A 27,152-nucleotide genomic window follows, 5' to 3' on the forward strand; every position below is an offset into this window, starting at 1 on the left:
CGAGCAACTGAGTTTCAGAGACATTAGATACTTGACTGAGATACCAAGGGCAACCAAAGTCTTTCTTTTTCTATGAGAGAAAAGTCTTTCTCTTATTATAGAATGGGCTGTCTAGCAGGGGAAGCAGTGCATGTGAGAATGCCTGCCATCTCTTTTGAGGGCTAGCTGAGATACGCAGACCAGAAAGAGTTACAGGCATTGAGAAGGAGGAGAATGGCTCCCTGTGAGCTGGAGGGCAGAGAGGCTTCCAGCTGGAGCTTCAAAGGCGAGACCTTGCAATAGTGCTCATTTGATTAGACAAACCACTGAAGGAAGGAAGTCCCCAGGGGCCAAGCATTCCAATTGCCCAGCGAATCTGTCCTGCCCAGAGTCAGGACATGCAAAGCACATGACCAGTGCGCCTTCCCATGGATCTCCCCCCCCCCCCTGCCCCGCTCCACCCAGCCCAGCCCAGGGCCAGCTGGGACATAATGTTCCCCACGTGTTGTCCCCTGCCACGTTAGCCTGGGAGCATGTCTCCACAGCATAAAATGAAAGCCCTGGCAGAGCCCACGGCTTTCTCATGGTCCTGACCGGAGATTAGGTCCCGATAGATTAGACGGACCAATTCTGGCAGCCGCTCCAACTATCTCCAAGTTTGATTTTGCAATAAGCTCCCTTAACATTTGTATACCCCCACACACACCTGTGGGTCTCTGCACACTCGAGATAGGCCTGTAATGTGTACCAGACATTCTGGAATTAGCATATGGGAGAGGGTCTGCCTGCCTTTCATCTGGGTGAGAAGTTCGAAGGGGGGATGTGGGAACTCTGAGACAGAAGAGAGGTGAGACAGGGCGGCTCCAATTCTCACGTTCTCCAAGCTCCTTTAGTTCTGCTCTAAGGGAGCCCTTGCTCACCCATCTGACTCTCTGGGGTAGACTCTCTAATCTACCAGAACAAAGCCACCCAGGGACCAGTGCCAAAACTCACGCAGGCTCCCTTCTCTGGCCTCTCCTTCTTCCCTCCTACAAAGAGTTTTCAGTGCACCCTTTGCAGGATGTTGCAAGTCAAGAGCTACACTGCTGGATGACAAACGGACAAATGCAAACTAACCTCTTTTTGTTCCCTGGGGAAACTACATACAGATGGGGTGGGGTGGGCCCCCAAGGGGGCAGGAATGATGAATCAGCCTGCAGCTCCACTGCTCTGTAATCTCTCTGTTGGCAAAGGCTCTATAGCTTCCCTGGCGTCTGCCACTTTCTATTCCTATGAACTTGACTGTTACATGACCTATCCAAGTCTGGGGCTGCCTCACCTGTAAAATAGAGGATAATGTAGATCTACTTCATAGGGTTGTTATGAGGACTGTTCCATGCAAAGGGTTAGCAGAATGCCTGATACACAGTAAATGCTCAGTACATGTCACTTGAATAGAGTCTCATATTTGTTATAACAAATATAACAAATATTAACCTGCTATCCTGAAATTTTATCCTGGTAGCCTGAAGCATAGTGCTGAGCGAGAAGGGTGCTTCTGTGAGAGAAGAGAGCTCTCTCACAGCATAGAGAGAGAGAAGGAAGGGAGGGGAATGCTTAGACAAACTACTCCAATCCTTATACCCCGTACCTGATTAGCAAAGTGCTCCCTGAGAACAGCAGAATTCAGTAGCCTCTCAGGACAGAAGGGCAACGACCCTTCTATGAGTTATCTAATATTGGGCTGGTAGGAGGGGCAGAGTTAATAAATGGCATTACATAGTGTTTGATGATCAAAGCGAGATGGTGGGGAAATTTGGGGAGCCATGTAAAGAACACACAGGATTGGGAAGGAATCCCAGCACCTTAGCTTGGGAATGAGATCTGTCTTTAATTAAATGCATGACTGGGCAAGTCATTTCCCCTTTGAACCTGTGTCAGAAGTAGAACAAGGAATTTTACTTCCCAGTGCCCAGCACCCTGGTTGCAGGAGTCCGGGTAAAGGACAGTGAATGGATAGTGTGATGCCACCAGCCTGGGACTGTGTGTCTGTGTGTGTGTGTGTGTGCTCTGAAGCTGATGGGTGAAGAAATGTAATTTGGCCTCCAAACACCTCCCTACCAGAGGCTGGCCTGACACCAGTGAGGGGAGGAATGGGACATTCTGATCACCCTGGTCTCCACGCCCGGAAGGAAGAGGGAAGCTAGGAAAGTTTAGGAACCACTGTCTCCCAGCTGTTTCCTCAGATCTGCTGGCCAGAGTGTCTATAATGTGATGAGTTGTCCCAGAGTGGGAAGGGAGTGTTGCTTGAACCCCTGCTTTGTCTAACATGCTTCGGCATTTTTGCTTGCTGGCTGCGGGGGTGGGGTGCATACAGTGGGCGTTTCTTTGGTTGTTGTTGATCTTCTTGGTTCTCCCCTCCAACTCTTCTCTCCCCACGGCTGTCTGAAGACATAAGCTGGTCCCATGACCAGACTTGGGCAGCCAAGGGCACCTAGCCAGGGCTGACTCTGGACATTACATAACCAGAAGGCTGTGGGTGTTTCCAAAGTTGAATCCAAAGCAACAGGTTCCACAAATGTAGTACATCAAACCTCAGGCCTCAGGATGCAGGAATAATGAGGCCTGGAAGTCTGCCTCCAGGATGGTTGGGTACCACCCATGGGCTGTGGGCAGTACCTGGGTGTCAAGCCTTGTCTCCTCTGGGGAGTTTTCAGGCCAGTAGGGTCTCAATATCATTTCTCCATTAGATGGATAAACATCCACCAAGTCCCTGTTGTGAGCCACGTCCTGCTCTAGTTTCTGGGGATGCAAATATGAGCAGTGAGTAAAAGGACCGGCAGTCCACTTGGACCTGAGTGTACCCCATATTGAACTTCTGAGTAGTCATGCCCATGTGTCTTGGGTCTTCTCTCCTGACCTGACTATACTTCCTGAACATAGGAACCCCATCTTCCTCGTGGCCTCCATGCTTCTGACACAGGGTACTAAACATAGGGGGGTGCTTACAAATGTGGGGTGATGGAGCAGCTGCTGAGCCATTCAGGGTGAGTGAGTACCAGAGTGAGTCCTCTGTGCTAAGACAAACACAAGTACCTCTTTCCAGCGCCCAGAGCAGCTTTTGCTTAGAAGTAACACCACACATGTCCCAGGGCACTTAGAATCCTGAAATGCCTGAGCTGGAAGGGCTCTTAGGGGCACTACGCCCAACCCTGCACTGTTAACAGGTGGCAAAACAGAGGTCCAGGAAAGGGGGGATTCCAAGGTAAGCAGGCTATTTGGGAGTGGAGCTGAGATACGGAAGCAGGTTCTGCAGGTTTCAAATCTGATGTTCTTTTTGGTAAGGTGGACTTCCTTAGTGTGCTTCATAATATTAATGTGCTCAGGAATATGTTCAGTAATATGAATATGCTTAGTAAATGGTGCTAAGCAGCTGGGAGGCAAGCTCTGGGAAAACAGGGAAAGAGGATGCAGTTCCTACTCCAGGATATGTTTCCTGTGATCAGCCAAAGTTCAGCGTAGAGATTCGAGGAGTTAAACGTAAATGGTAGCCCGGCAACTGCGTAAGACCAGTAGGCACTCTTGAAACTCAAAACTGAGAGCTTCGAAGAAGAGCCTGTAAGACAAACTAGTCCTACGTCCCCTCATTTTACAGATGGGAAGACTGACACCCAGAGAGGGGCACTGACTTGGCCAGGGTCTTGCAGTTGCCAGGGAACAAAGCTGTCTACCATCTGGTTCCAGAATTGAGCCTCTTAATAATGGTCTCTGAGGGACTCCACTTGCACTGGCTCTAGGGTGAAGCAGCCACCTTCCCACCCCGACTTCCTGCCATCATCTCTTCTGCCTTAGCAATGCCCTCTCCAGCAGTGGGGAGGGTTATGCACACCCACCTAGCCTCCCCTAGCTAGGACTCTGCTGCCAAAAAACCAAAGAGCTCTCCTGGAGCTGGATTCTGTCACTCACCTTCATCTGCTTGATGGTGTAGACCAGCGTGCCAAAAGGCCCCTCCTTCACCAGCTTCTTCCCTACCACCTTGGCCCGGATCACTGCAGAAAAAGGCAAGATACAGACAGGAAAGAGGTTAGGAAGACTTGAACCACATCAGGGATCACATCTCAGGTTGAGTGACTGGAATTGCTTTCTTATCTCTGGGCCAACTTGAATAGAGGACTGTGTTTATAAAAGTAAGAATTCAGATGAGAGACACTGGTTGGGGGCGGGGGTGGGGAGAGGAATGGAAGAATGAAGGCAGGCAGTCATCATTCAACTTAATTATCCCAAACGTTCACAGTTGCCAACCCTGGAAATTCCTAGGCTGCATTCACCCCTGGAGGAGTTTCTTGACCCTGTGGGTTTACCATAATCCAAAATCTACTGCTTTTGTTAGAGCCTCTTGCCATCCTCCATTGTCCATCTGGCAATTGCCTGGTCTTGCAGAACTATTGTCTTTCCACCAGGACCTCTTCCTGAATGCTATCTCATGTGGGGCTCTCCTTTGCATGCATACATTCACTGAGTCCTGATGGGCCCGCAGGACTGCAAAGCATCCCAGCCGCTCTCTGTAGCTGGTCGGCATTCTGATGGGACCCTTGGTTCCCAGCACTTAGATGGCAAAGTATGCAGTAAAGCGTAGCTCAGTTAGGATGTGGTGGAGGAGGGAGCTGTTGGGAGTAGGAGCTCAGGAATCAACAGAGCTCTGCTCTGTATGGCTATTCTGACTGTGGGCAAGGAATTTTGCTTCTGGCCTCCCATTTCCTCCTATGTAAAGCCAGGATAATAATGGCACCAATCTCCTGAACTGAAAGCATTAGGTAAGATAACACATGTGAAACTCAGCGCCGTGTCTTCCACACGGTATATGTTACATAAACATTATTGATTTCATCATATCATCATCATCATCACCAAAATTGCATATGCTGACGATAGAAGGGTTGCTGCCATTAAAATTTGCTCCCATCTATCACATGCCAACTCTATGAGGAAGTACATCTCATGTATTTACTCCTCAAGACAGCTTACACAGGCAGTATCACCATCCACATAATACAGACAAGGAAACTGACAGAGAAGTGAAGCCACTTGCTCTTCTGAACCTCAGTTTTCTCCTCTGGAAAGAGGGTATAACTACCTATATCAAAAAATTGGAATGAAGATTAAAGAAAAGATCTTCTGAAATTTCTTAGTACAACGTTTGGCAGAAAGGAGTTGCTCAGTAAATACCAATGGACTATGAACAGGAAAAGTATAAGACAGACCCAACTTGAGGAAGGCTGGAAGATAGGCATTTACTACATGCAGTAAAAACACAGAGAAGGGAAGCATTTCTTAGAGATTATAAGAGACTGTGCATTCTTTTTGTATTTTACATGAAAAGGAAGCACCCAGTAACTGCCTTCAGATATTTATGGAGCTCGCACAGGGAAGAGTAATGAACAGATCTTAAAGACAATTCAGAAACTGCAGATAAGTTGTGTTCGTTAGCTCACCCCCCCCCAAAAGGCATCTAATAACAAAATCTGGCAAGAAACAGGGAGGGGCTGCCATAGGGATAGAGAGAGTCTCCATCAAGGGGTTCTGGAAGCTCTCAGGCTAGGACCTTCCCCAAAATGGAATGGATTTTGCATGTATAGCGGCCATGCTTTGAGTCACATTGAACTCTTCCAGTTCTAAGATCCTGTCACTTTTTTTTTTTTTTTTTTACCTCCAGTTATACTTAGCTCCTAAAAAAAAGTAGGTCCTGAATAAATGTATGTTGAACAGAATACCCTACACACACACACACACACCCCTGCCCATTCTGGTGGCTCTGTTATCCCTGGTATCCTTCCCCATTTTGGATGTTCCACCACATTTCCCAATTCATTGACTCTAATCTCTAAAAACAAAACAACCTTTATTAGGAAACAACCTCCGCCATCCCAACTGGATTCTGTCCCGTTCCTCTCCAAACGAGTTGGGACCCTACTCTTCCTATCAGACATGAAGTCAAGACCCAGATGAACCAACAGCCCCTCCAGAACTTCTTGCCAGGGAGGGTAAAACACAGAGCCCATTGGCGAAGTTAGCAATTTAGCAGACACAGCTCAGTTTGGGAGGAGGCGAGTGGCTGTTTCCAAGTCCACTGCAAAAACGAGAGGTTGGCAAGATTCCAGGCAAAGCTCCCTCAAGATTCTGCCTCCACCTCTTTGTCTAACTTTGTAGCAGCATCCTTGGCAGGGAGCCAGCCTCCCAGAGGCCCAGGGACTATTTCCTCTACAGCAACTCCCACAGTCAGGTTGTAACAGCTTAACTGTTGGGTAGAGAGCATATCTGCCAGGACTTTACTATTGATTCTTCCTGAATTGATTTGGCTCCATCCTCTGCCGCTTCATTAACACAGAAGGTAAACTACCAAGTGAGTCTTTGCCTTAGGGGGGAAGAAATTGCAAAACGGATTTCTTTAAATAGCAGCTTCTCCCCTTCCCTGGCTCAAAAATGACTTGACTTCATTTAGACATAACATGTCATAAGCAGACCTGTCCCATAAAGCTAGGTACTTCTGGAAGCTTCTGCACACACAGCTAGCCAATTCCTTCCTTACCCTGAAATGGCCTGAGCTTGGAACCTTTTCATCTGAGAATTGTTCAGTGAAAAGGGAGTCAGTTTCTGTAGTCAGGAAGCCACATTTGTGTTTCGTTCCATCACTACCATGCGGCCTCAGGCAAACCCGTGTGTCCCCAACCTCCTTTCTCCTAAATCTTTCTGATTGTCTTGGCCCAATGCCCATCACGTGGCCTATAAGCGATGTCCTAATTCTAGTGGAGCAGCAGCATGGCAGAGCATGGAAGACCAAGACTCTGGAGCCTGACACCTGGGTTTGAATCCTCGTCAAACTGTGGTGTCGCATGACCTTAGGGAGGTCATTAAACCCTTCTTTGTCTTCATTTCCTAATCTACATCAATTCCTCATAAACCTCATGCTGTGAGGGTTACATGTAGACACTGACAATGGTGTGTTTGCTGTCACTGCTGTTAGAATAACACCCCTACCAGTGACCTCTGTTGTAACTTGTCTGAGTTTCATTATCTTCTAACATACACCATAAGCTAAGGCCTTGGGGTGCTCTCTGGGATGGGAAGAAAGGCAAACTCCTCAAAATATCTGGCCGTGTAGAATTTCGGGGAGAGGTAGGGGAACACACATAAACTGGTCAAAACAAACATACCAGGTGTTTTTAAGTCTGGAGCACCCACCTCATCACAAGGACCTGCCCTATCTCATCACCCACATGTAACCCAAGAGCAGCCTACCAGAACCAAACTCGATCACATGGTTATGGTCCAGAAAGGCTGGCAGGGAAGGCCCAGCATGGAGGCCACACCAGTTTTTTCTTTATAAAAACAAAACTGTACTACACTGAACTAAAACTAAGTAATATTCTGCTCTCCCAGAGAGATTCACAAAGTTCTTCCAGAGTAAAAACACCAGCCAACCTCAGATCTGCCCATTAGGTCTGAATTAATATGTCTTTATTTGCTTCGGTTTCTCCTCTGCAATGCAAATGTGTGCTATTTTGTACTTTCTTGTCTGGCAGTAAGGGTGCTCCTGAGCATTCTCTGGCCTCAGGGCCACAGTCGACAGCGGAGGTATGGAAGGTCATGGTTCTCCAACAACAACAGAAGACAGTTTCCAAACTTAGAGCTGGCAGCTTGTGGGCTGTTCCCGCCACCTTGGTGTAGTGGCTAGAAGCCAGCTTTACAGATGGGCTGGGCTAGACAAAGGTTTTCTTTATTTTCCTTCCCGCTGGAATGTGGCCCCACACTGTCTTCCCAGTGTCCTCCGGCAGCTAAGCCAACATAGGAATGAGCTGGGTTGGTGTGCTGGTGGGCATGATGACGAGAAATAGAAGTCCCATTTCCTACCTCCACAGAGACAGTCTAGTGGGAAAACAAAGTTTAAAAGTTCATGGCTAGAGGGCTAACCTCCAAGGTGTCTGAAAGCACCAGTCAGAGAAAGGGGCAATGACGAACAGCCTGAATCTCAGTTTTGGAGCCTCTTATGCCCCGGGAAAGGAAGCTGGGCTTCCAGGGATATGGAGGTCAAATGAAAACAGAGTAAACAGTATTTTCACTTAAAAGTCTGTAAGAAGAAACTGACCGGGCTATGTGTGCTTATATAATTGGCACATAGACCTGTAAATATATGTAGGGCCCTCTTAAATATATCATACACCTGAGGATCCAGATGTAAAGGTATATTTCTATATAATTCTCTTTCTTCAAATAATTTTTGTGAGGAGGGCTAGTAAGAGCTTGCAAAAACAAGAGAAACAAGGCACATTTATCCCTTCCAGAAATATATTGGGTGCTGCCTGCCCCCACCTCCATCCATAGTAATGTAGATAGACCACAAGCAGCACAAGTTTTGAACAAAAAACAATTCCAGTGGCAAACAAGATTCAGCTTCCAGTGTAGCTTACTGCTATGTCCAGAAGTTGTACATCTCCTCTTTGTCAGCATATTCAGAGGGGACAAGATGCCCACGAGAAAGCCCCTGCCTCTTACCCTCTCCTTCCACCTCCCATACAACTACCTTCAATCAAGTCCAGACCTTTTTACCCTGATCTGATGGTTGGACTTTTCTGCCAGCAGGTTGGAAGGCAAAGTTTGGCTGGATTTTAGATCAAGGATCCCTTAAATGAATTAATGTATACCAACTTAAGACCATGGATTCTGCCCGTCTTAGATCTTGGGATCCTGTTGACAGCACTATAAATCCTCCCCATGGTAAAGGAGTTGATTTAGCCATCAAATAAGTGAGATACTTTCACTACCACACACACACACACACACACACACACACACAAGTGCCCCTCACCCACACACACACACACACTCTGCTCCCATTCCTGTCTCTCTGAAGGCCCTATAGAATGACTTTGCTGACTTGAGGCATGGTTTTTAGGAGGACAGCAATGTAGGTAAGGCACACCTGCCCAGCAGGTAGGATGAATTTCTCCAAAAGCAGAAGTCACTGTTAGAGTTAACCCTAGGAAGGTGAATGTTCTTCTGATAGGACCCTACCAGGCAGGATCTAGGTAAGCATAAAGGCCTAGACTATGGGCTTACCAGGCTTTTGACTTGGACTTGGAAGAAAAGAGGGGTCTGGAAGTGTCTGATAGTCACTTGATGTTCATTTCCTGGTTGCCATCCACATGGGCCTTTCTGAGGCCAAGAGCTCATGACAAAGACAATAAGCAAGAAACCCACAGCAAGGCAGGCCCACAGCCCATCTGGCTCAGCCCATTAGGCAATTCTCTGGTCTTGTGCCCCATGGAGATCCTGCATTTTAGCCTATCCAAAGAAGGCAGAGCTAGGCTTCCTTGCTCCAGCAGCTGCCCAGCCATTCATTAACCATCAGCTCTCTGCATTTCATTACATCATGTCTGTAAGTCTAGGGGAGAGGGAGGGACTAGAACACACTCATAACAATAACTACTATTCATTAAGCCCCTCCCATGTGCCAAGCATGCACGCATGCTATCTTGCTCTATTCTTAAGATAACTCTATAAGATGGCTATTATTGTCCCCGTTTTCCAACTATGAGGAATAAGATCAGGTACCCTGAGGGTGGTTTTGCATCCCAGCAGAACAAAAATTGGTGGGTCCCCTAAGAAAGTGGACTGCCTAAAGCCTTTTCACGGGATTTGTACTGATTGCAAAACATTTCATAATTTTCTGCACCTCCCCACTCCCACTGTCTGCTCTGGTAAGGATCAGAGAGATGGATTTGTCCCTAGGAGGAACGCCCCCCTGATAAGCCTCCAGTGACCCCCATCCCTTTGATCACCCCACACTCTCTCCCAATTACTCACACATGTGCCCTCAGATTGGTAATAAGAATCTACAAGTAATCACCATCAGTAGTAGAACAGAATATCATCATGTGCTTTCCAGCAAGGCTTTTAAGGAAGAAAATAAAATAACTTAGAAACCACAAATCCTGAGGATCCCTGAGATTTCTCACAACACTATGGGTCTGAAGTTAATTAGACTGATTAATTAGATGAGACAATGTATATGTAAAAAGGCACTTTGTAACCCTGAAGCCAAACAGATGATATACTATTATGCTGCTGATGGTGATTACTTGAAGGTTCTGAAATGTACTGATCAGAGGAAGACAGCAAGAGCCCTGATCCAGCATTTCCTCATCCCCCTGATGATCTTTGGTATCTTCCTCCAATGACCCTGGCCAGAGTTCTTCACAATTATCTGCTGCCTCTTTGGGGATACTTTGTTGATGTCCAGGTTTGAGGAAAGGGCCTTTGGAATGAAGGGTGGATGGCAGACACCTGAAGGCCTACCCTACTCAGGTCCTTCCGGTTTCCAGCCCATGTGTCACCACACCCAAACCCCAAAAGCCTCTCTCCAAGGACCTGGAGGCTGAAAGTTGAGATCAACAAAACCTGGAATGAGCAGGCCTGGAAAGTGTGGACTTGGATACAGTCAGGGCTCTGTCACTCTGTAACACTGGGCAAGTCACTTTCCATCCTGGTTTCTAGGTCAGGGTGATGATTACCAACCTGGAAAGGTTCTTGCCATGACCTAAGCTCCCTCTTTCTCTTCATCAAAGCAGCTCTCGTCGAGGTCACTGGAGACCTCCGCGTGTTCAGTCTGGGCAGTTGTGGGTTCCTCATCCTCCTCTCCCTTCCACCCAGCTCGTGGCTTTGTACCTCTGTACACTAGCAGCTCCCATTTAAGCATCATCCAACCCCAGAGCCCCCACAACATGAGTCTACATTTAGTATCCCCTTATACGTGGAGGTCTAAGAGGACATTTCCAACTCAATCCATCCAAAACTGAGTTCCTGAAAATGCCCCTCACTCACCCGTGGTCCTGTTACCTTCCTTATCTTCGGAAATGGCAACCTGTTCCACTCTAGCCCCAGCCCCCTACTCCTTGTGCACCTCCCCAAACACCACCTCAGGGCCTCTGCCCTTGCAGTTCCCCCTACTGGAACACTCTTCCTTCCAAAGCCACATGGCTCACTCCCTCGCCTACTTTGATTGTCTGCTGGTCAGGGGGCCTCCATGATCCCCCATAATCTTCCCTCATGCATTCCCTGTCACCCTTGGCCAGCCTCTCTGTGCTCCATAGCACTGGCCACCAGCTGACATAATCTGTATCCATGTGTTGTTCACTAGAATGCAAGCCTCACGAGAGGGCGGCTTCTTTGCTTTACTACTATAACCTGAGCAACCAGGGAGAGCCCGGCATGTAAGAAGTCACTACTATATATCTGCTGAATGTATGAAGTTAAAGGGCCACATACATAAAGGGTGATTTAAAAAAAAAAAGAGAGAGAGAGAGAAATGACTCCTCTGGGTAAGCTTTGGCCTATGACCAAGTCTTTCTGAACCTTCTTCCATCAGAAGGGGTTAATAGCAGTTCTCAGGCTATAGGGCCAGATAAACATCTGTTCAACAATCATTGTGGAGTACTGTGCTAGGCTCACAGGGACAAGGAGATAAATGAGGCCCTGGGGAATTCAGAGGCAAGGAAACAGGTAAATGGTATTCAAGGAGAGCAAACACAGCAGTATGAGCAAGAACAAAGAGCTGGCATCGCACAAAGAGGGGTGAGGTCTGTTCAAGGGGAGGGGCAGCTAGAGCTCCCTAGACAGCGGATCTAGGCCTTAGCCCATCCCCAAGCAAAGACTCCGTTTGCTTTATCTGAATCCAGAGGAAGCAGAAGCCTGGACCAGATCTGATGGGGAGGACCCAAGGAAGGAGTTGGGAGTGAGGCAGAATCCCAGCCAGGCTCTGAGCAGAGCCAGGATCCACTTACCCACCTTTCCAGGAAGATGGCCCTGGAGAACAGGAGGGGAGCAGGGAGGGGCACCCCTGTGAGGAAGAGTGCCCCTTGGAGAAGTCTCACAATAGGCTCTTCCGGGCATCCTATCCTGGTCCCCTGAGGGCACTTCTCTCTGTCAGTTTCAAAGGCCTTTTTTCGTTGGTGTCAAAGCCAGGACCAGACAGTTAAGATGCACTCCCAAATCAAGATAGGGAGTCTCTAGTTCAAAGCCTGTCCTGACTAACTCTTTCCGTTAAGTAAAAATATTAATCTTGGTTTTATTTAAGCAGGTTTTTTTGGCACGGAATGAACCCCTGTGGCTAAAAATAAACTCAAATACACACACACTCTCAGAAAAATCTGGAGAGCTGCAAATCATTTCAACCCAAGTTTCCATCTCAGGGAAAGCTATTAAAAGCAGGAGGATATTAAAACCTCTCTGCACAGAGCCTCTTTTCTCAGTGCCTGCCTTGTGTTCTAGGGTCCTCGAGGCAAGGCTGTCCTGGGGAGGGCCTCCCGGCAAACAGGGGTCTGCGGGGGGAGGAGGCACTTGTGGGCTCCTAGCTCTCCTCACCTTGGAAGCAGTGTGGGTTTCTGCCTGAGCAGTCCGGGAAACATGTTGGGGCCTCAGCTGATGTCAGTTGTATGTATATCAAATGAAGGGGCCCAGAGAGGCAAGCAAAGGGAACACAGGTCCAGAAAGGTCAAGTTGCCGGGTACTTTGAGATTATCCAAAAGGAACACAAGCAAATTCTGTGTCTTACTCCAGCTTTCATGTTTTAAGTGGCAATCTTGATTTTAAACTATTAAAAGACAAAATTTAAGAGTCACCACCTAGGTATATGTCTGGACTTGGCATTAATACATTTCATTTGCAGTGTAACCACTTTCAAAGTCGGCCACCCTCAATTTCTTCCTGTAGCCACAGCCAGTTTGGGAGAAAAGTACAGATCATTTGACCCAGAACAGGGTTAAAGTCCTAGGATACAGGGCTGACTTACTTGGGGGGGCGGGGTGTGAGGACCATCTGAGAAGGGAGGTGCTGTTCCTATGATCTGGGTTTCTAAAAGGCTGGTAAGGTGACTGCCCCAAAGGGTTTACCAAAGCCTTAGAATTGCTGAAGCTTTTGTCCTGCAAAGGGTGGCCAGAGGGGAGATGTCAGTACCCCAAAGTACAGAAAGTAGGAAGGGAGATCCTTCCCCAGAGCCCCCTCCACATTCTCTCAGTAACAGATGGGAGTGACAACCCTACCCACAGCCCCCCAAGCCTCCCTTGGTTTTGCAACATAACAGGATAATTTTGAATAGCACAGTGATGTATAAATGGGTCTCTGGGGTTTGGATCTCATCCCAAGTCCTGCCACTGCAAAGCCTCCAGCACCCCTTATAACTTCCCTGCTCCCTGCCCCACTACACTGACCTGCCCTGTGATGCCCATTGTCTCAGTGAGAATGACTTTCTCCCCAGTCATTTGCCTACACGTCTGTTTCCCTATAAGACCTACCTACCTGAAATGCCACCTCCTCCAGTAAGACTTCTGCCCACCTTAGACCACACTAAATCCCTCCAGTCTTCTTGGCTTCCTTTTTTCCCAAAGATGTTCTACCTTAATGGTCAGTTGCTTGGCACTCATTAGCCTCAATTGTTAGATAATAGGCCTGCATCTGACTCTAGCACCTGACAAGGTGCCTGGAATATGGCAAGGTTTCGCCAAGTGTTTGTTGAATGAAGAATGAGGCTACAGGAGGGAATCAAAGGTAATACAATAAAAGGAGACAGAGATGGATTTGGGTTCAAGCTTTTGGAGTGCAGGTCAGGAGTCTGAGCTCCTAAACATCACCCAGAAAAGAAGAGAGGGAGGCAGGTAGAAGTGTGATCTGAGAAGCTAGAATGGGACTCTAATATCCAAATGCTGAAGATTCATATCTAAAAAGAGGGGAGTCATGGGGTCCATTTACAAGAGGCCTAAGTTAACAATTGCCTGTGGGGGGGGCACCACCCAAACTTCAGTTAAGAAACCCAAGGTTTAGCATCAGAAAGGTCAGTGGTGCCACCTCCTTATTCTCCTCCTCCTCCTCCTTCTCTGTTCTCCTCCACCCTCCTCCACCTGAGTCCTCCCCCCTCCCTCCCTCCTCTTTTCTCCTCCTCCCTTCTCTCTTCCTCCCTTTTCTCCTCCTCCTGCTCCCTCCTCCTCCCCCCTCCCCCTCCCTCTTATGCCTCCTTTCTCCTCCTCCCTCCCCACTTTCCTCCTCCTTCTTCTCTTCCTTCCTCCTCCCTTCCCTTCTCCTCCTCATCCTTCTCCTTCTAGCATGAGTTGGAATTAAATCACTTATTCACTATTACTTCAGAAGTGTTCGACTACATGCCTTGGATCTTCTGCTATGCCTTGGGGATTCAGCAGTCAGCAGGTAGACAAGGTCCTACCTTCACGAAGGCTATTTATATCCTGAGACAAAAAGACAAGTGATTATAGCCCAGGAAGCCACAGGAGCATGTATCAGACACACTTGGCCAAGCTAGGCAATTTCTGTACTTTGGGGTATTGGCATTCTCCTCCTGGTCACCCTCTACAGAGCAAAAGTCTCAGTCATTCTGATCATGCTTGGTGAACACTTTGGGGCAGTTGCCTTATTAGCCATTTAGAAACCTAGAGCACAGTAACACCATATCCCTTCTAAGATGGTCCTTATTCCCTAGGTAAGACCTGGTGGTGCTATGGATGCGTGTAGGTGGGAGACATTCTGCCTTGCTGAGATCTGAGAAATCAGCAGAGGTCAGCTCAAGCGAAGAGGATTAAAAGGCCTTCAGGTGGAGGAGGGAGCAGAGGTGAAGGCCCAGAGGCTGGAGAGCCTAGCCTATCAGAGTAATAGAAAGCAGTGTGTGTGACAAGGGGCAGGGGATGGTGGAAGCCAAGAGGTAGGCAGGAATGCCCAACTCTGTATAGGCTGGGTCTTGCTCCAACACATGTCATTTCTCAGGTGGACAGTGATAGAGAAATCACTTCATCCTGGCCAGCGACCCTTATGTTAATATGTGCCCAATGTGTGCCTGAATGGTCAGCTGATAGGAGGGCCCCAAAGCCTCAAGAAACCCCTAGAAACATGTTCAGGACTTGTTTGCCCCACTTTGCATTAGACCCATTAATGGTCCCATTCCAGTTCACATCCTGTTTCTGATCTCCAAAGTTAAGATTTAAGGAATCCATGTCTCCCCCAACACCTTCCTCCAAGCCCCTTAATCTCTCCCAGTCGTCTTACCTCGGGTGCTTTGGCTGGCTCAGCTCAGTGTGTGCCAGAGCCTAGGAAGCCTGCTGATCTCTAGAAAGCTCTACCCTACTTGGTTCAGAGGCACTGACCTGCTCACTGTTGTGCAGGCACACAGGTCAGGGGTGCCCAGAATACACCCTGACGAGTGCTCCAGCCCTCCCCTGGGGCCCATGGGAAACTTTATCCCAAACAAGAGGCCACCAGAATAGCAGCCTGGTCTTCAACCATGGCCCCTTTGAAGCAGTGCCCAGAAAAATACCGTGCCGACGAATGGTTCTCGGAACTTAGAGCTTTCAGGTCAGGTCATTTCTGTGAGACCAGAATGGTTGGCAACATCTCAGAAGGTGTCTATAGTATTTTATTTTTCTGCTAATTGGGATTTTGTTTGCTAGGAGAGCAGAGGGAAAGCCAAGGAACTGTAAAGCAAAGGGACCTCCCTCGTTTGTACAGCAGACCTGCAGATGTGTCTTTGCAGACAGGGAGTGAATCTGTTCCCAAAATGCAGTGAGGATGGATAAGAGACTTTGTTGTGGTTTCAGTAAGAAGCAATGTCTGCTCCCCTCTCTGTCTCGGGGGATTATGTAGCACAGATGCCAAAAAGAATGTGGTACATTTATAATAACCCTTTGGGTAGCTTTTAAAACAGTCATTGCTTCCTTTCTCTCTTTAACTTCCCTAACTTCAGCCAGGAAGACTCTGGACACCAGGTGGACCCAGTGCAGGGGTTCCCATTTAAAGCAGGTGCTCCCCTGCCTGGCTTACTCAGAACATTCCCACCGGCTCAGGACCCAGGTAGTGGGCACTCAGGCAGAAACAGGTATTAAGAAAAAGAAGGCAAGACTATAGATCTTCAATCCCCAAGACAGTTATCAAAAGTAGCTAACGTTGAAAGTGTGGAAGAATGGCTGGAGATTAGATACAAGAGCCGTTTAAGGAAGCCAGCCTTGTTTTAAAGAAAATACAGAAGTAAAGAATGCTTAAGGCTGCCCTCTTTGGTCAAAGTGGGTAATAGCAGAATGATAAACCTGTCCCTGGCATCTTTGCACACAACCTGCCCTTGCAGTGTGATAGGAAATTGTGACAATGGTTAAAAAAGAGAGAAGAAAGAATGAATGAATGAACTACTCACCCGTCAAACCTGAATGCAATCCATAGTGCCTGAGCCTCTTGTGCATTCAGTAAAAATTTCCTGAGTGGCTACTATGTGTCAGGCACTCTGTCAGGTGGTGGAAATACACAGTGAACAAAACAGACACACCTTACCAGTGTTACAGCTAATCCTTGAAACTAACTTGCAAGAGCATTTTTTCCATTGGGTAGATCAAGAAAACAAGACTCAGAATAGATAAGAAACATGTCAGAGGTTACACAGCCAGAAATTAAATCAACATATGTCTGCTAACAAAGCTTATCTTATCTGCTTGACATTTCACAAATCTGAAACAATCAGCCAATTCAGATGCATCCGACATGCAGAGTAAAGGAAAATTCTTAAGGCTTAATTATCAGAGAATTCACATAAGCCATAGATGAGAATTCACATAAGCCATAGATGAGAACCTTGAGGTGGGGTTAACTCTCTAAAACAGAGAAGTCCAGTAATCAGCCTAACGCCTCATGGTTTGGGGAGGGGAGCACAGGGCTTAGGACCAAGAAGGGTGACAGGGAGGAGACAAGTGAACTCTACTGGACACTTGATTGTCAACACTGGTCTAACTCTGCTCAGGTGCAAGGGCCTCAGGGCCTTTGTACATGTCATTCCCTCTGCATAAGACCTTTTTATCTAGCAACTCCTATTCATCCTTCATATTTCAACTCAGAGATACTTCCTCAGAGGAGGATTTCCCTGACCCCTCCCTCAGCACCAGATTAAAATAGTAGTCCTGATAGTACTCTCATATTGCTCAGTTTGTAAGTTTGTTTGGGAATTCTCTTGAATAATGTCTCATTTCCTAGCATTACACACTAAATTGAGATCATGACTTGTTTTGCTTATCACTATATCACCCATATCTCACACAGTGCCTAGAACATAGTAGGTGCTCAGTAAATAGGTACTGGGTAAAGGAAGATACCTTTTCCAACCTGGCATATATTGATTACTTCCTGAAAACCTCCCACTCCATCTTCCTCTATGATACAGCTGCTTCACTCACTGTATCTGGCTGTAACTGTCCATGGCCAGTTCCACTGCCATGAGCTGGCCAAGAAAAAATGTGTTGAGTTTTGAACATGGAAAGAAAAGAAGGAGGATATTCTAGACAATGGGAAGACCTTAAGTAAATGCCAACTTCCCTGGGTGATAGAAGCTTGAATGGGGGACTTTTCAGGACTGTCCCACAATCTGGGTCTGTAGACAATGATGCTACTACTTCTCTGTTCCTGGGATCATCAGCCCCCCAAAACTCTGCCTGATGCAGTTCTGATAACATTTCACTGGCCATGCTCAGGCTTATGAATGTCTTGGAGAATGGACTTTTGAACCCAGCCCACTGACTCATTCCAGCTGGGCAGGATACATAAACTCCTCGGGCTTCATTTTCCTTGTTCTGAAGAAAGGTGACTGTTATATTTATGAGGATGAAAAATAATGAAGATGGAAATCAGCTGGCACAAGTTTTCCAAAATAAACCCAAACTCCCTCTTCTCCCTTTCCCCCCAGTTACTCCCCAATGTGCAGGCTCATTCCCTCCCAACAGAGTTTCCCATGAGCCCAGTGGTGCCACTGAATTAAGAACATAGATAATCTCAAAAACATTTCAAGGGCCCAAGACTCGAGGTTGAGTGGAACCTCCTCTGAATTTCTCTTCAGTCTCATCCCAAGATTAATCTGGCAACTATGCAAACATCTCTGAGCTAGGTCAGCCTGTTCCATGTTAAGCCATATTTTGACTATACCAAAATTCTTTCTACCGCCTCTCTGTGGCCTTCTCCCAACTGGTTGACATCTTAAGCTTACACAAAAGAAGATAATTGAACAGCATGGTCATATTCCCTAAATCATCTCCAGAATAAATATTTTCATAAGTTTTGATGGCTCTTCCCCACCTGTGATGTGGTTCCAAGTCTCCTTCCATCTCTGTCTCACTTGGGGCCTTTACCTCTCTAATCTGTTGGTAGAGGGGAAATGCACATTTCCTAGGAGTTGCTGCCCAGTGTACAAAGTTGAGAGATTCACCTTCCTCACCCTGGATACTTTCAGTGCTGGCAATGCAGGTTAAGATTCTACCACCATCCATGAAAAACTCCTATTTTCAAAACAGATTCTGTCTCCCAGTTTTGACATGATTTAATAAATCACCTATTCCACTAAATAGCTATATTTATTTGGGTTTGGAAGTAAAATGATTGTTTTTGTTTGTTTGTTTGTTTTGGGAAAAGGGTCTTATTATATAGAAAGTATTGAGTAGTAGGAAGAATTCTGGGCCAGGAGTTGGGAGCTAGGTTGTCTGTCTGGTTCTCTCCATTTGCTATGAGTCTGACAAATCCCTTCCCTCTTAGAGCCCTAGTTCTTTATTCTGCAGGAGAGAGAGAAGTTGGAATGGATGTAGTCTAAGGTTCCTTACAACCTAGTGGTCTCAGGTTATTACCATCCTCTTCTAATATACACACATCCTCTGAGTTCGACTTTCTCTTCATTAGTAATGATCCCAGATGCTGTGTCCTCCCTGTGTTCTGGGTCTAGAATCGCATCTCTGAAAAGTTAATCAAACCTAAATAAGTAATTAAGATACTTTAGGCACCTCTTCTGGCCTTGTCTCATGGTCTTCCTTCACCTGATATCTGTCTGGACAATTTGCTGTGGCCAAAACTGGCAACAGCCACCAAGTACGAAACTGGCCCCTAAGTCACCCCACCTAGTCCATCAACTCCACGGTTTGAGTGGCCCTCACCAACCTGTTCTCTTTATACCGCTGTCTGTTCTTGTTGCTGTGGTTTCTGCAGCAATCATCCTATTATCTAGGCTGACGATACAGCAGAGAGTTTATTTCCCCAAATTTAAACAAACCTGGGATGGTCTCAGTGGTTAAAGTATATTAGGGGAGCATTAAACATTAATGCCAGGTAGGGTCTGTTGTTCTGAATGTCCCCATATCTACCGACAGAAAGATTCTAAAGACTGCTGAGGAGAGGACTTCTGTCTTTAATCCCCCCAACTGTATATTAATCTGCAGTAATAAAGATGCTTCCAGGATGACATCTCTATGGGGACTATGCTCTAATAGCCTCACTCATACCGAGAGGGGATAGGCTATGTGCTTGAAGATAAAATACTCCCACACTTGCCCTGATGATTTAGGTTGACAGGAGCTAAGACAGTGTTGGAAGAGATCTGTTGATTCTCTAGCCCATCCAGTGCTCTGAGTAACTTGGAATAATTCCCCTGCAGTTTCCTGTAGAGTGGGACAGGATACTGTCTGCTTCCATCATCCCTGGATGGCTTATTTAAAATGCTCCTTGAACTCCTCAGAAAAAGCTGTTTTTAAAACAGGAGGGAGCTCTCTTTTATACCCAGGCTCAGTCCCCATGGCCCCATGAAGGGTGTACTTTGAGACTTTATAAAGACCAAGCTGCCACCTTGATCCCAGACTTCAACCACAGTCCAACCTGAACTCACCAAGCTGCATCCCACCCCCAGACATTTCTATCTTTGAAACAGAAGTAATATTCAATATTTTTCACTTTGTCAATATTTTTACCTTCATCTCCCTCCTCCTCCATCCTGTCCCCATGCCCCTGGTTGGGGAAAAAAAGATTTTTTTTTTTAAGGCCAAACAAAAACAAAACTCAGCCCAGGCTTAGGCCAGCACATCGTGATGTTCTGGATGGATTTCGCTACGTGCCAGCAAAGACTGTTAGCAAGATCTACAGGAAACACCTTGCAGAATCCACTGGGAAAAGCAGAGGCCACCAAGAAGTGGAGGGCAGATACACTCTTGGTCTGTGTAACTGGCTTTCCAGGCCCGGGGTACAGGAAATGGCTGTGGGATTCCAGGCCTTGGGAGGGCAAACACACAGCGGGGGGGTGGGGGGGGGACTTACAGATCCTTCTGGTGCTTTCCATTGGGAATTACTTCAACTTACATATCTGTTCCCATCTGCATGTGCATGATCTGTGCTGAGGGGACCCAATAAGGGTCAAAGGCAGCTTCCCAGGGGTCTTCTGTTCCAGGGTACAACCAAGCTATGTTTTCTTGAAAGAGAGACGTGCAATGCAGGAGTCACAAGCATGAGGATTTGGGCACCAAAGAAGCTGGAGTTGAATCCCAGCTCCAGTTATTATAAGCTGTGGACGTTTGGGCAAATCATTTAATCCCTTTTAGGCTTGAGAGTGGAGATGCCATCAAGCCTGCCTCAGAAGGTTGTGAGGTTGAAATGAGACACCCAGTCTATGGAATTTAGCCCAGTACTGGGCACACAGTAACCTCTCAATAAACAGTGGAGATGATGAAGATTTCACGATAGCTCCCCTTTCCCAAGGCAGTGAAGGGGCTAGAGGGCAGTCGGAGAAAGAAAGAAGCAGTTCCAAAAAGAGAGAAAAGAAAGTGGGAAGCATTAGCTGGGACCCATATGGGACATTGTAAGCTCACAGCCTGGCTGCCAACCTTCCCCTCGTGAAATGTCAGCTGCCCCACTTACTCTTGTTCAGGACATTGCAGTTTCAGGTCAGGTTGAAGTGAAGGACATTAACTGGCATCAGTCCAAGTCGAATGAACACCCCAGAGCAGTGCAAGAGACAGGGAGAGGAGGCATTGCTAGAAATGTTTATGAATAATTAAGCCTTTTAGAGTCACATCTTGGTCCTCTTTCTACCCAAGAACAAGGCCAGTTAGGCCCAAAGTGGTCTATCAGAATGTGTGGGTAACCCTCCCTAACCTTCCTTGCAGAGAAGCCATGGGTATGGGAAGCCAGCCCTGATGTGCAAAGTGAGGATTGAGAGCCATGGAGTTGGCAGGCCTGCTCAGGCCCGGGTCAGCGGCCAGAGCCCAGCATTGTTCTGGCCGGAGGAGGGAACAGCCAGAAGCCAGCATTCTGTGGGGAGGCCATGGTAGAGTGAAGGCCAGCTGCAGAGCAATTAGGATTTGATGGAAACCAGGGCTGATTTTTACAAAACAGGAGGTGGGCAGCCCTGCAGTGGTAGACATGCTGGCTAGATGGAACATCTAGCACCCATCAATCCCCAGGTCAAGCAGCAAACCTCCATGTGGGTACAAATGAAGTGACAAGGTCACCCGCCTACCCCTCCATCTCTGCTATAATGAAGTGCCAACTGGGAGCCAGCTGGGCAAAGAGGGCATGTTTCCTTGCTCTGTCCGCTGTTTAGTAACAATTATGGGTATTCTTTCAGCACCACCAGGAACAGTAAGCTGGGGGCATTCTTTGAACCTCCAGGGGTGATCAAGAAAGGAAGGTTCAGATCAAAGAGTGTACTGGTCTGAATGTTCAACACAACTCATGCCTCTCTGGCTTGGGATTGGGGTCAGCATTGGTGGTAGGGCCTGCTAAGAAGTGCTGAGCTGAATTTAGCAGTTCCTTTTTTTAATCCCTGCCCCCTCTTCTTCAGCATTATACTCTGGCAGGTAGAAACAGTGCCAGTTTCAGCTAGTCCCTTGTGCCAAGTTCAGGTCCACTATAGGGAGCAAGCTTGTGGTCTCCTCTCACCCTCAAGGCTACATCTGGGGCAGTGAGCAGGTAAGAAGCCTCAGAGATCCTTGTTTTGTTTTTGTTTTTTTTCTCTGCTTCCCCATCATGGGGACCCCTAATAAGATAAAAGAGTGTGAATTTCCTTATGTGACTCTCTCCCCCAGCTTGGCCACTGGACTGTTTCACCCCAACGCCACTCCCCTCTGCTGGCCCCAGTGCTGAATCTGAGAAGGCTCAAACCAGTGTGCTGATGAGCCAAACACATGGAGGCAAAATGTATGGAAGGGTGATGTACTTTCTCCCAAAGCTGGGCCCAGCAAATCTACAGTGGGTAGATAAGAACTCTGGCTGAGTTGGGAACCATGACCACTAAATCATGAGGTAGCCTTGGGAGCAAGTTACTTCCCAATCACTGGGAAGCAGAGAGCTTGAATAAAAGTCCTTAAAAGTCTATGAGTCCATATGACCCGTGGTCAAGAAAGCTCATCTAGATAGGCAGAAAAAGCTTCTTTAAATTCTGGTCCTTCCTTCCTGGGTGGGCACCATTCAGCAAGAGTCTAGATTGCTGACCTCCTTCCGAGGCTCTCTAACACATCGGCCGACAGATGGCAGAATCTCCCAGAGGCTTGTATCCCTGAAAGATTTGCTGCTTCCAACAACATAAAAGAATGTTGCCCTGAGAAGCTGTCTGCTCCTAAGTGGCCCTGTAAGAACTTTCCTTCTTGAGTTTCACCCACTCTAGGCTGGAGTATTGGAGCTAAGTTGGAGTCCAGTATTGCTAGTCACTAGCTGGGTAAACTGTGATAAGACACTTCAGTGGTCTAAGCCTCAATGTCTTTGTCAAAGGGCATTTGTTCATGCATTTAAACAAATTAATATTTCAATATGTTCTAAGCAGTGAATGAGCAAATGAGGTCTCTACTCTCTTGAGTGCTTAAATAATGATGTAGAAAACAGACAAAACAATCTGACATCTGCGGCTAGGGAAAAAAGAAGATAGAGAATGGTGGTGGTGGTCGGCAGTGATAATAAGATAGGGTAGCCAGGGAAAGCCCCTGTGGGAGGGTGACAGTCAAGTTGACACCTTCATGATGACAAGGAGCCAGCCAATGAAAATCTGGAGACAATGTGTTCCAGGGAGAGGGGGCAGCAGTTTCAAAGACTGTGAGATGAGGACAATTTTGGAGCCTAGAGCATTCGAGCAACAGCTAGAAGGCCAATGTGGCCACAGGAGGACAAGGGAAGACAGAAGCCAAATCCCCTAGAGCCTTCTAGAACTTGTTTAAAGAGTTGGAAGGCTTTGAGAAGGGCATGGTTGAGATCTGAATGACATATTTAAATGGTCATTCTGGCTACATTTGGGGGACTCGATTGAAGAGGGGTGACTGGAGTAAAAGCAAGGGAATTCATAATAGTCATAACCACCACTTTCCTGCCCACCACCCAGGGTTACTGTAAGGTTCCCATAAGATTCATGCTGATGCCTGGAAAAGTCTAGAGGCACAGGCAGAGGTATGTATTCTCACAAGTTTTTAAATCCATTTCTACAAGTAGGAGCTTGCAGGGCCTGGCACCAGCTATTTGAAACTGTGTTCCTGTATGGATTTCAAGGAAACAGGGTAGGGTGGCAGATTCTGCCCTGCCTGAGCTATGCAGCTGTCCAGGCCCAGATGAATTCACATATTTAAACCAGGAGCCACGCCTGGCTCTGCTCTTGGGGCTGGTGCCGGACAGCAGTAAGCTAATACCCAGCAATGTGGAGAAGCTGACACTCCACACAAACTCACTTGCTGAATTCCTGGCAAAAGCTCATCTCTCCTGGCCTCACTTTTCAAGGCTGGGAGGGAAAGAGCAAAAGAAATGGAGATTTGTTCACTTAGGCATTTTTCATTTCAGAGGCGTCCCTTGCAAGGATCATGATCAGCCAAGCCCCCAAGAGAACGCGTCCCAGTGCTCAGAGCCTCAGAGCTGGAAAGCATCAAGGGTTCCAGCCCTTTTCCTTCTGCTGGGGCTAGGGGCACCAGCTGGGAAGCCAGAATCGTGGGTTCAAATCCCATCTCTGCCTCTAGGTTTCCTCAGCTGTAGTTAAGAGATGGACAACAGCAGCAACCTCTCAAAGCTGTTGCGGGGATCGGGTGGGAAAGCGAATGCGAAAACGCCTGGCTGAGTGCCTGGCTTCATTCACTCACCATTCACTCACTCACGGACTTCCTCCAGGTGACAGGCTTTGGGCTGAAGAGTGGATAGCCTGGTGCTTAGTCAGGGTTTAGGGAATCTGAAGATGCACAGTAAGTTGTATTTCATCTAAAATGGAATACTATCTAAAATGCCAGGAAGTTTGCAGAAGAGACTAATTAACATGCACTGAGTATCATGTTTAAAAATAAAATTAACTTCTCAGAACCTCAATCCCCTGTCACCTCAACAGCAGGGACACTGAAATCTCCTAAGGTCTCATAGCTGGAACTTGACAAAATGAGATCAAAATGTCTTTTTTTACTGCAATTTCTGGTCCATGCTCTACCTGTTTGTTTTCTGGGACTTTCTGTATGCTTTCTATTTTCTTGTGTTACTTCTTTTTTACACAAGTAATACAACTTGAAAGTTGGGAGGAAAAAAAAGTGGTACAGAAAAAGAAAACTGTATTTTAAAAATTTGTTTAAATTACCTATATTCCCACTATCCAGTTATAACTATGCTTCAAACTCATTTGTTAACTTCAAGAACTTTTCCTTTCTTTCTTCTTTATCTAAATTCAATTAGCCAACTTATAATACGTCATTAGTTTCAAATGTAGTGTTCAATAATTAATTAGTTACGTACAACACCCAGTGCTTTTCACATCACATGACCTTTTCCTAGACTCATATAAACCTGTTATGCGTCTTTCCATAATCTATAATAGGATCATATAGAACATACTTTTTGGTGATCCTGGGTTTTTTCAATCCTGATATATCAGTCCATATAATTCTGCTTCATTTTTTTGAAATAGCTGTGTTGTTTTTAATTGCATATTATACAACAGTTTATTAGGCATTTTTATAAACAATTCCATGATAAACATCCTTGTGTGTCTGTTTATGTATATGTACACGTATACAAATGTTCGTGGACATACATATACTAAAACATGTATATATATCCACACATACATCTTAGCATACTTGCCTGATGATTTCCTATCAGTCTAGAATTATCAATACTTTTTAAACCTATCATTTTCATATTAATGGAATCCAAGTCAGCAGACCTTTCCCATTTATGAGGCAGCTACTCTGCAAACACCTTAGTTTTGCACTGAACATAACTAAAGAAGCATTAGGCACGGTTTCCTACAATTCACTACAACCTACTCCCCCCTCATCCCCCCACTCCCAGCTCCTGTCCCTACCCTACCATGGCCAGCTGGTGATCAGGGCTGAAAGAAATTCTGCCGAGTTCCATCCCTTTTCTGCCTCACTGGACCCAGGATGCTATTTCAAGTTTTTTACAGGGTCTGAGTAAACATCCCAGGACAGGCAGGGTCCAGAAGAGCCCAATTTTTTATGTCATAAAGTCACTAATGAAAGCCACCTCCCCAAACAAGGTCTCTTCCTGCCTCTGTGTGCCCCTCTCTACTTATAAAAGCTCTCGTTTGTAATGGGCAGTTTTAGTATGCTGCACGGGTAGGGAGCATCCCTTTGCATCAAAGAGTGAATGCAAACTGCCTTCCCCTCTCTTTGCTTAGTATCAAAGGCATTTGCCTCCAATATGGGTCCTGAAGCAAAAGAATGACATTGAAAGGAGAGAAAACAGATCAGAATGTTTTTCATGAAAAGAACTATAAAAATAACACATTCAACTAATAAAAGTAACTTCCTTCTAAATGTGTACGGGGAATTTACACCATACGTGTATACCTCTAACCAATCTGAACTCAATGATTCTGTTAGGTATAACTTAAGTATATCTTATTGTTAAAAAAAATATATATATATATGTACACACACATATATGCACATATATGTATATATAAAATAAAACATATACATACAAAATACATTTAAATATATAATAAAATTATATATATACACATATCCATTATTTATATACGCATGTGTGTACATATATGCATGTGTGTATATTTTTTTAAAGATTTTATTTGTTTATTTGACTGAGAGATCCCAAGTAAGCAAAGAGGCAAGCAGAGAGCCTGATGCTATGCTCGATCCCAGGACCCGGAGACCACGACCTGAGCTGAAGGCAGAGGCTTAACCCACTGAGCCACCCAGGCGTCCCTATATATATATTTTTCTCAATTTTGAAAATTCCAGTTCCTCCCACCCCTGACTTCTGAGTGAGCTTGGCCAGGGTTCTGCAGTCTCAGTGGCATCAGTCCCTGTATGGCTAAAGGATTCAAAGATACAACATGTGATTGTCTTAACGTTGTGCTCTTCCTTCCCATCCCCTCAGAAACAACCCAGTTCCTCTGAGGCTGAAGAGTGATTTGTGTCAATGCCCAAGGAAGACTCAGATAGAATTATAGAGAGATGGCACTGTTTTAGAGGGATTTCAGAGCTCTGAAATGTGGCTAAATGTGGCTCTTCGCCTTTCTATGTGGTGACTTTCTAAGGTGTCCCTCCATTGCCTTTACAGCCATAGGTGCCAAAAGACCTTCCCCTACAATCACCTTGCTCACAGGATGTAGGAACACCAGTTTTCTGGGTATGGAGATGGGGGCTCTGAAGTAGAGTGACTTGCCTAAGATCTCATGGATGGTGGGAGGTTTCATGATAACTGCAACCCAGGTCTTTTCACACTGAGCACACCATTCCCTCCCTGCCCCTGAAAGCCTGTGAAGTCTCTTCTGGCCTCAGCTGGTCACCAGGCTGCATGTCCAGAGCCTAGTCCTCATGGTCCAAGTTCCTCTTGGTGATGCTTCTCTTCTCCTTCCCTCCAACTATTCTTTCTGTTGGTGGTTGCTCAGCCAGTCCAGACCACACCCCTCCACCCCTGGCCATCCTTTGCACCCTGGCTATTTCTAGTCTGGGACAGAGAGAGCCATCTGCTTCCTGGTTTCTCAGATGTTAACTCTCTGGCAAACCCCCAGGTGCAAATCTGGTGCATCTATTTAGAAGAGAAGCAAAGGAAACCCACCCCGCCCACAGCCCACAATGGGAACTCCCCCTTCCTGCATCCCCTATGGCAAATACCAGCAGCTCCCCCGCCCACACACACACTGCAGGTACCCCAGAGATGAGGGGAAATCTGCACAGGTCCTCGAGAGCAGGACAGATGGACAGTAGGGGTTCCCAGAAAACCCACCGGAGGATGTAGTAACCCCTCATCCCCAGGAGCCAAAAGTGAGCACCCAGGAAAGGGCCAGGCTGCTATTTGCATCCCACAGTAGTACTCTAGACTCAATCGAGGGGATCGGCTGGGTCCTTACTTTCCCACCA

The 27,152-nt window shown here is 46.6% G+C and overlaps 2 protein-coding genes across 3 annotated transcripts in view; one reads left to right on the plus strand and one right to left on the minus strand.

Moving 5' to 3' along the window:
* SYN3 (synapsin III) overlaps positions 1-27,152 on the plus strand; it is a 453,479-nt gene that overhangs the window by 161,743 nt on the left and 264,584 nt on the right. The gene's annotated exons all lie outside the window — the stretch shown is intronic.
* TIMP3 (TIMP metallopeptidase inhibitor 3) overlaps positions 1-27,152 on the minus strand; it is a 56,814-nt gene that overhangs the window by 9,806 nt on the left and 19,856 nt on the right. The window contains exon 2 of the mRNA XM_059402158.1: positions 3,925-4,007. Within this exon, the coding sequence (XP_059258141.1) occupies positions 3,925-4,007 (83 nt within the window). The remainder of the gene's footprint in view (positions 1-3,924; positions 4,008-27,152) is intronic.

Source organism: Mustela nigripes, chromosome 6 (genome assembly GCF_022355385.1).
Source record: "Mustela nigripes isolate SB6536 chromosome 6, MUSNIG.SB6536, whole genome shotgun sequence".
NCBI classification, from domain to species: domain Eukaryota; kingdom Metazoa; phylum Chordata; class Mammalia; order Carnivora; family Mustelidae; genus Mustela; species Mustela nigripes.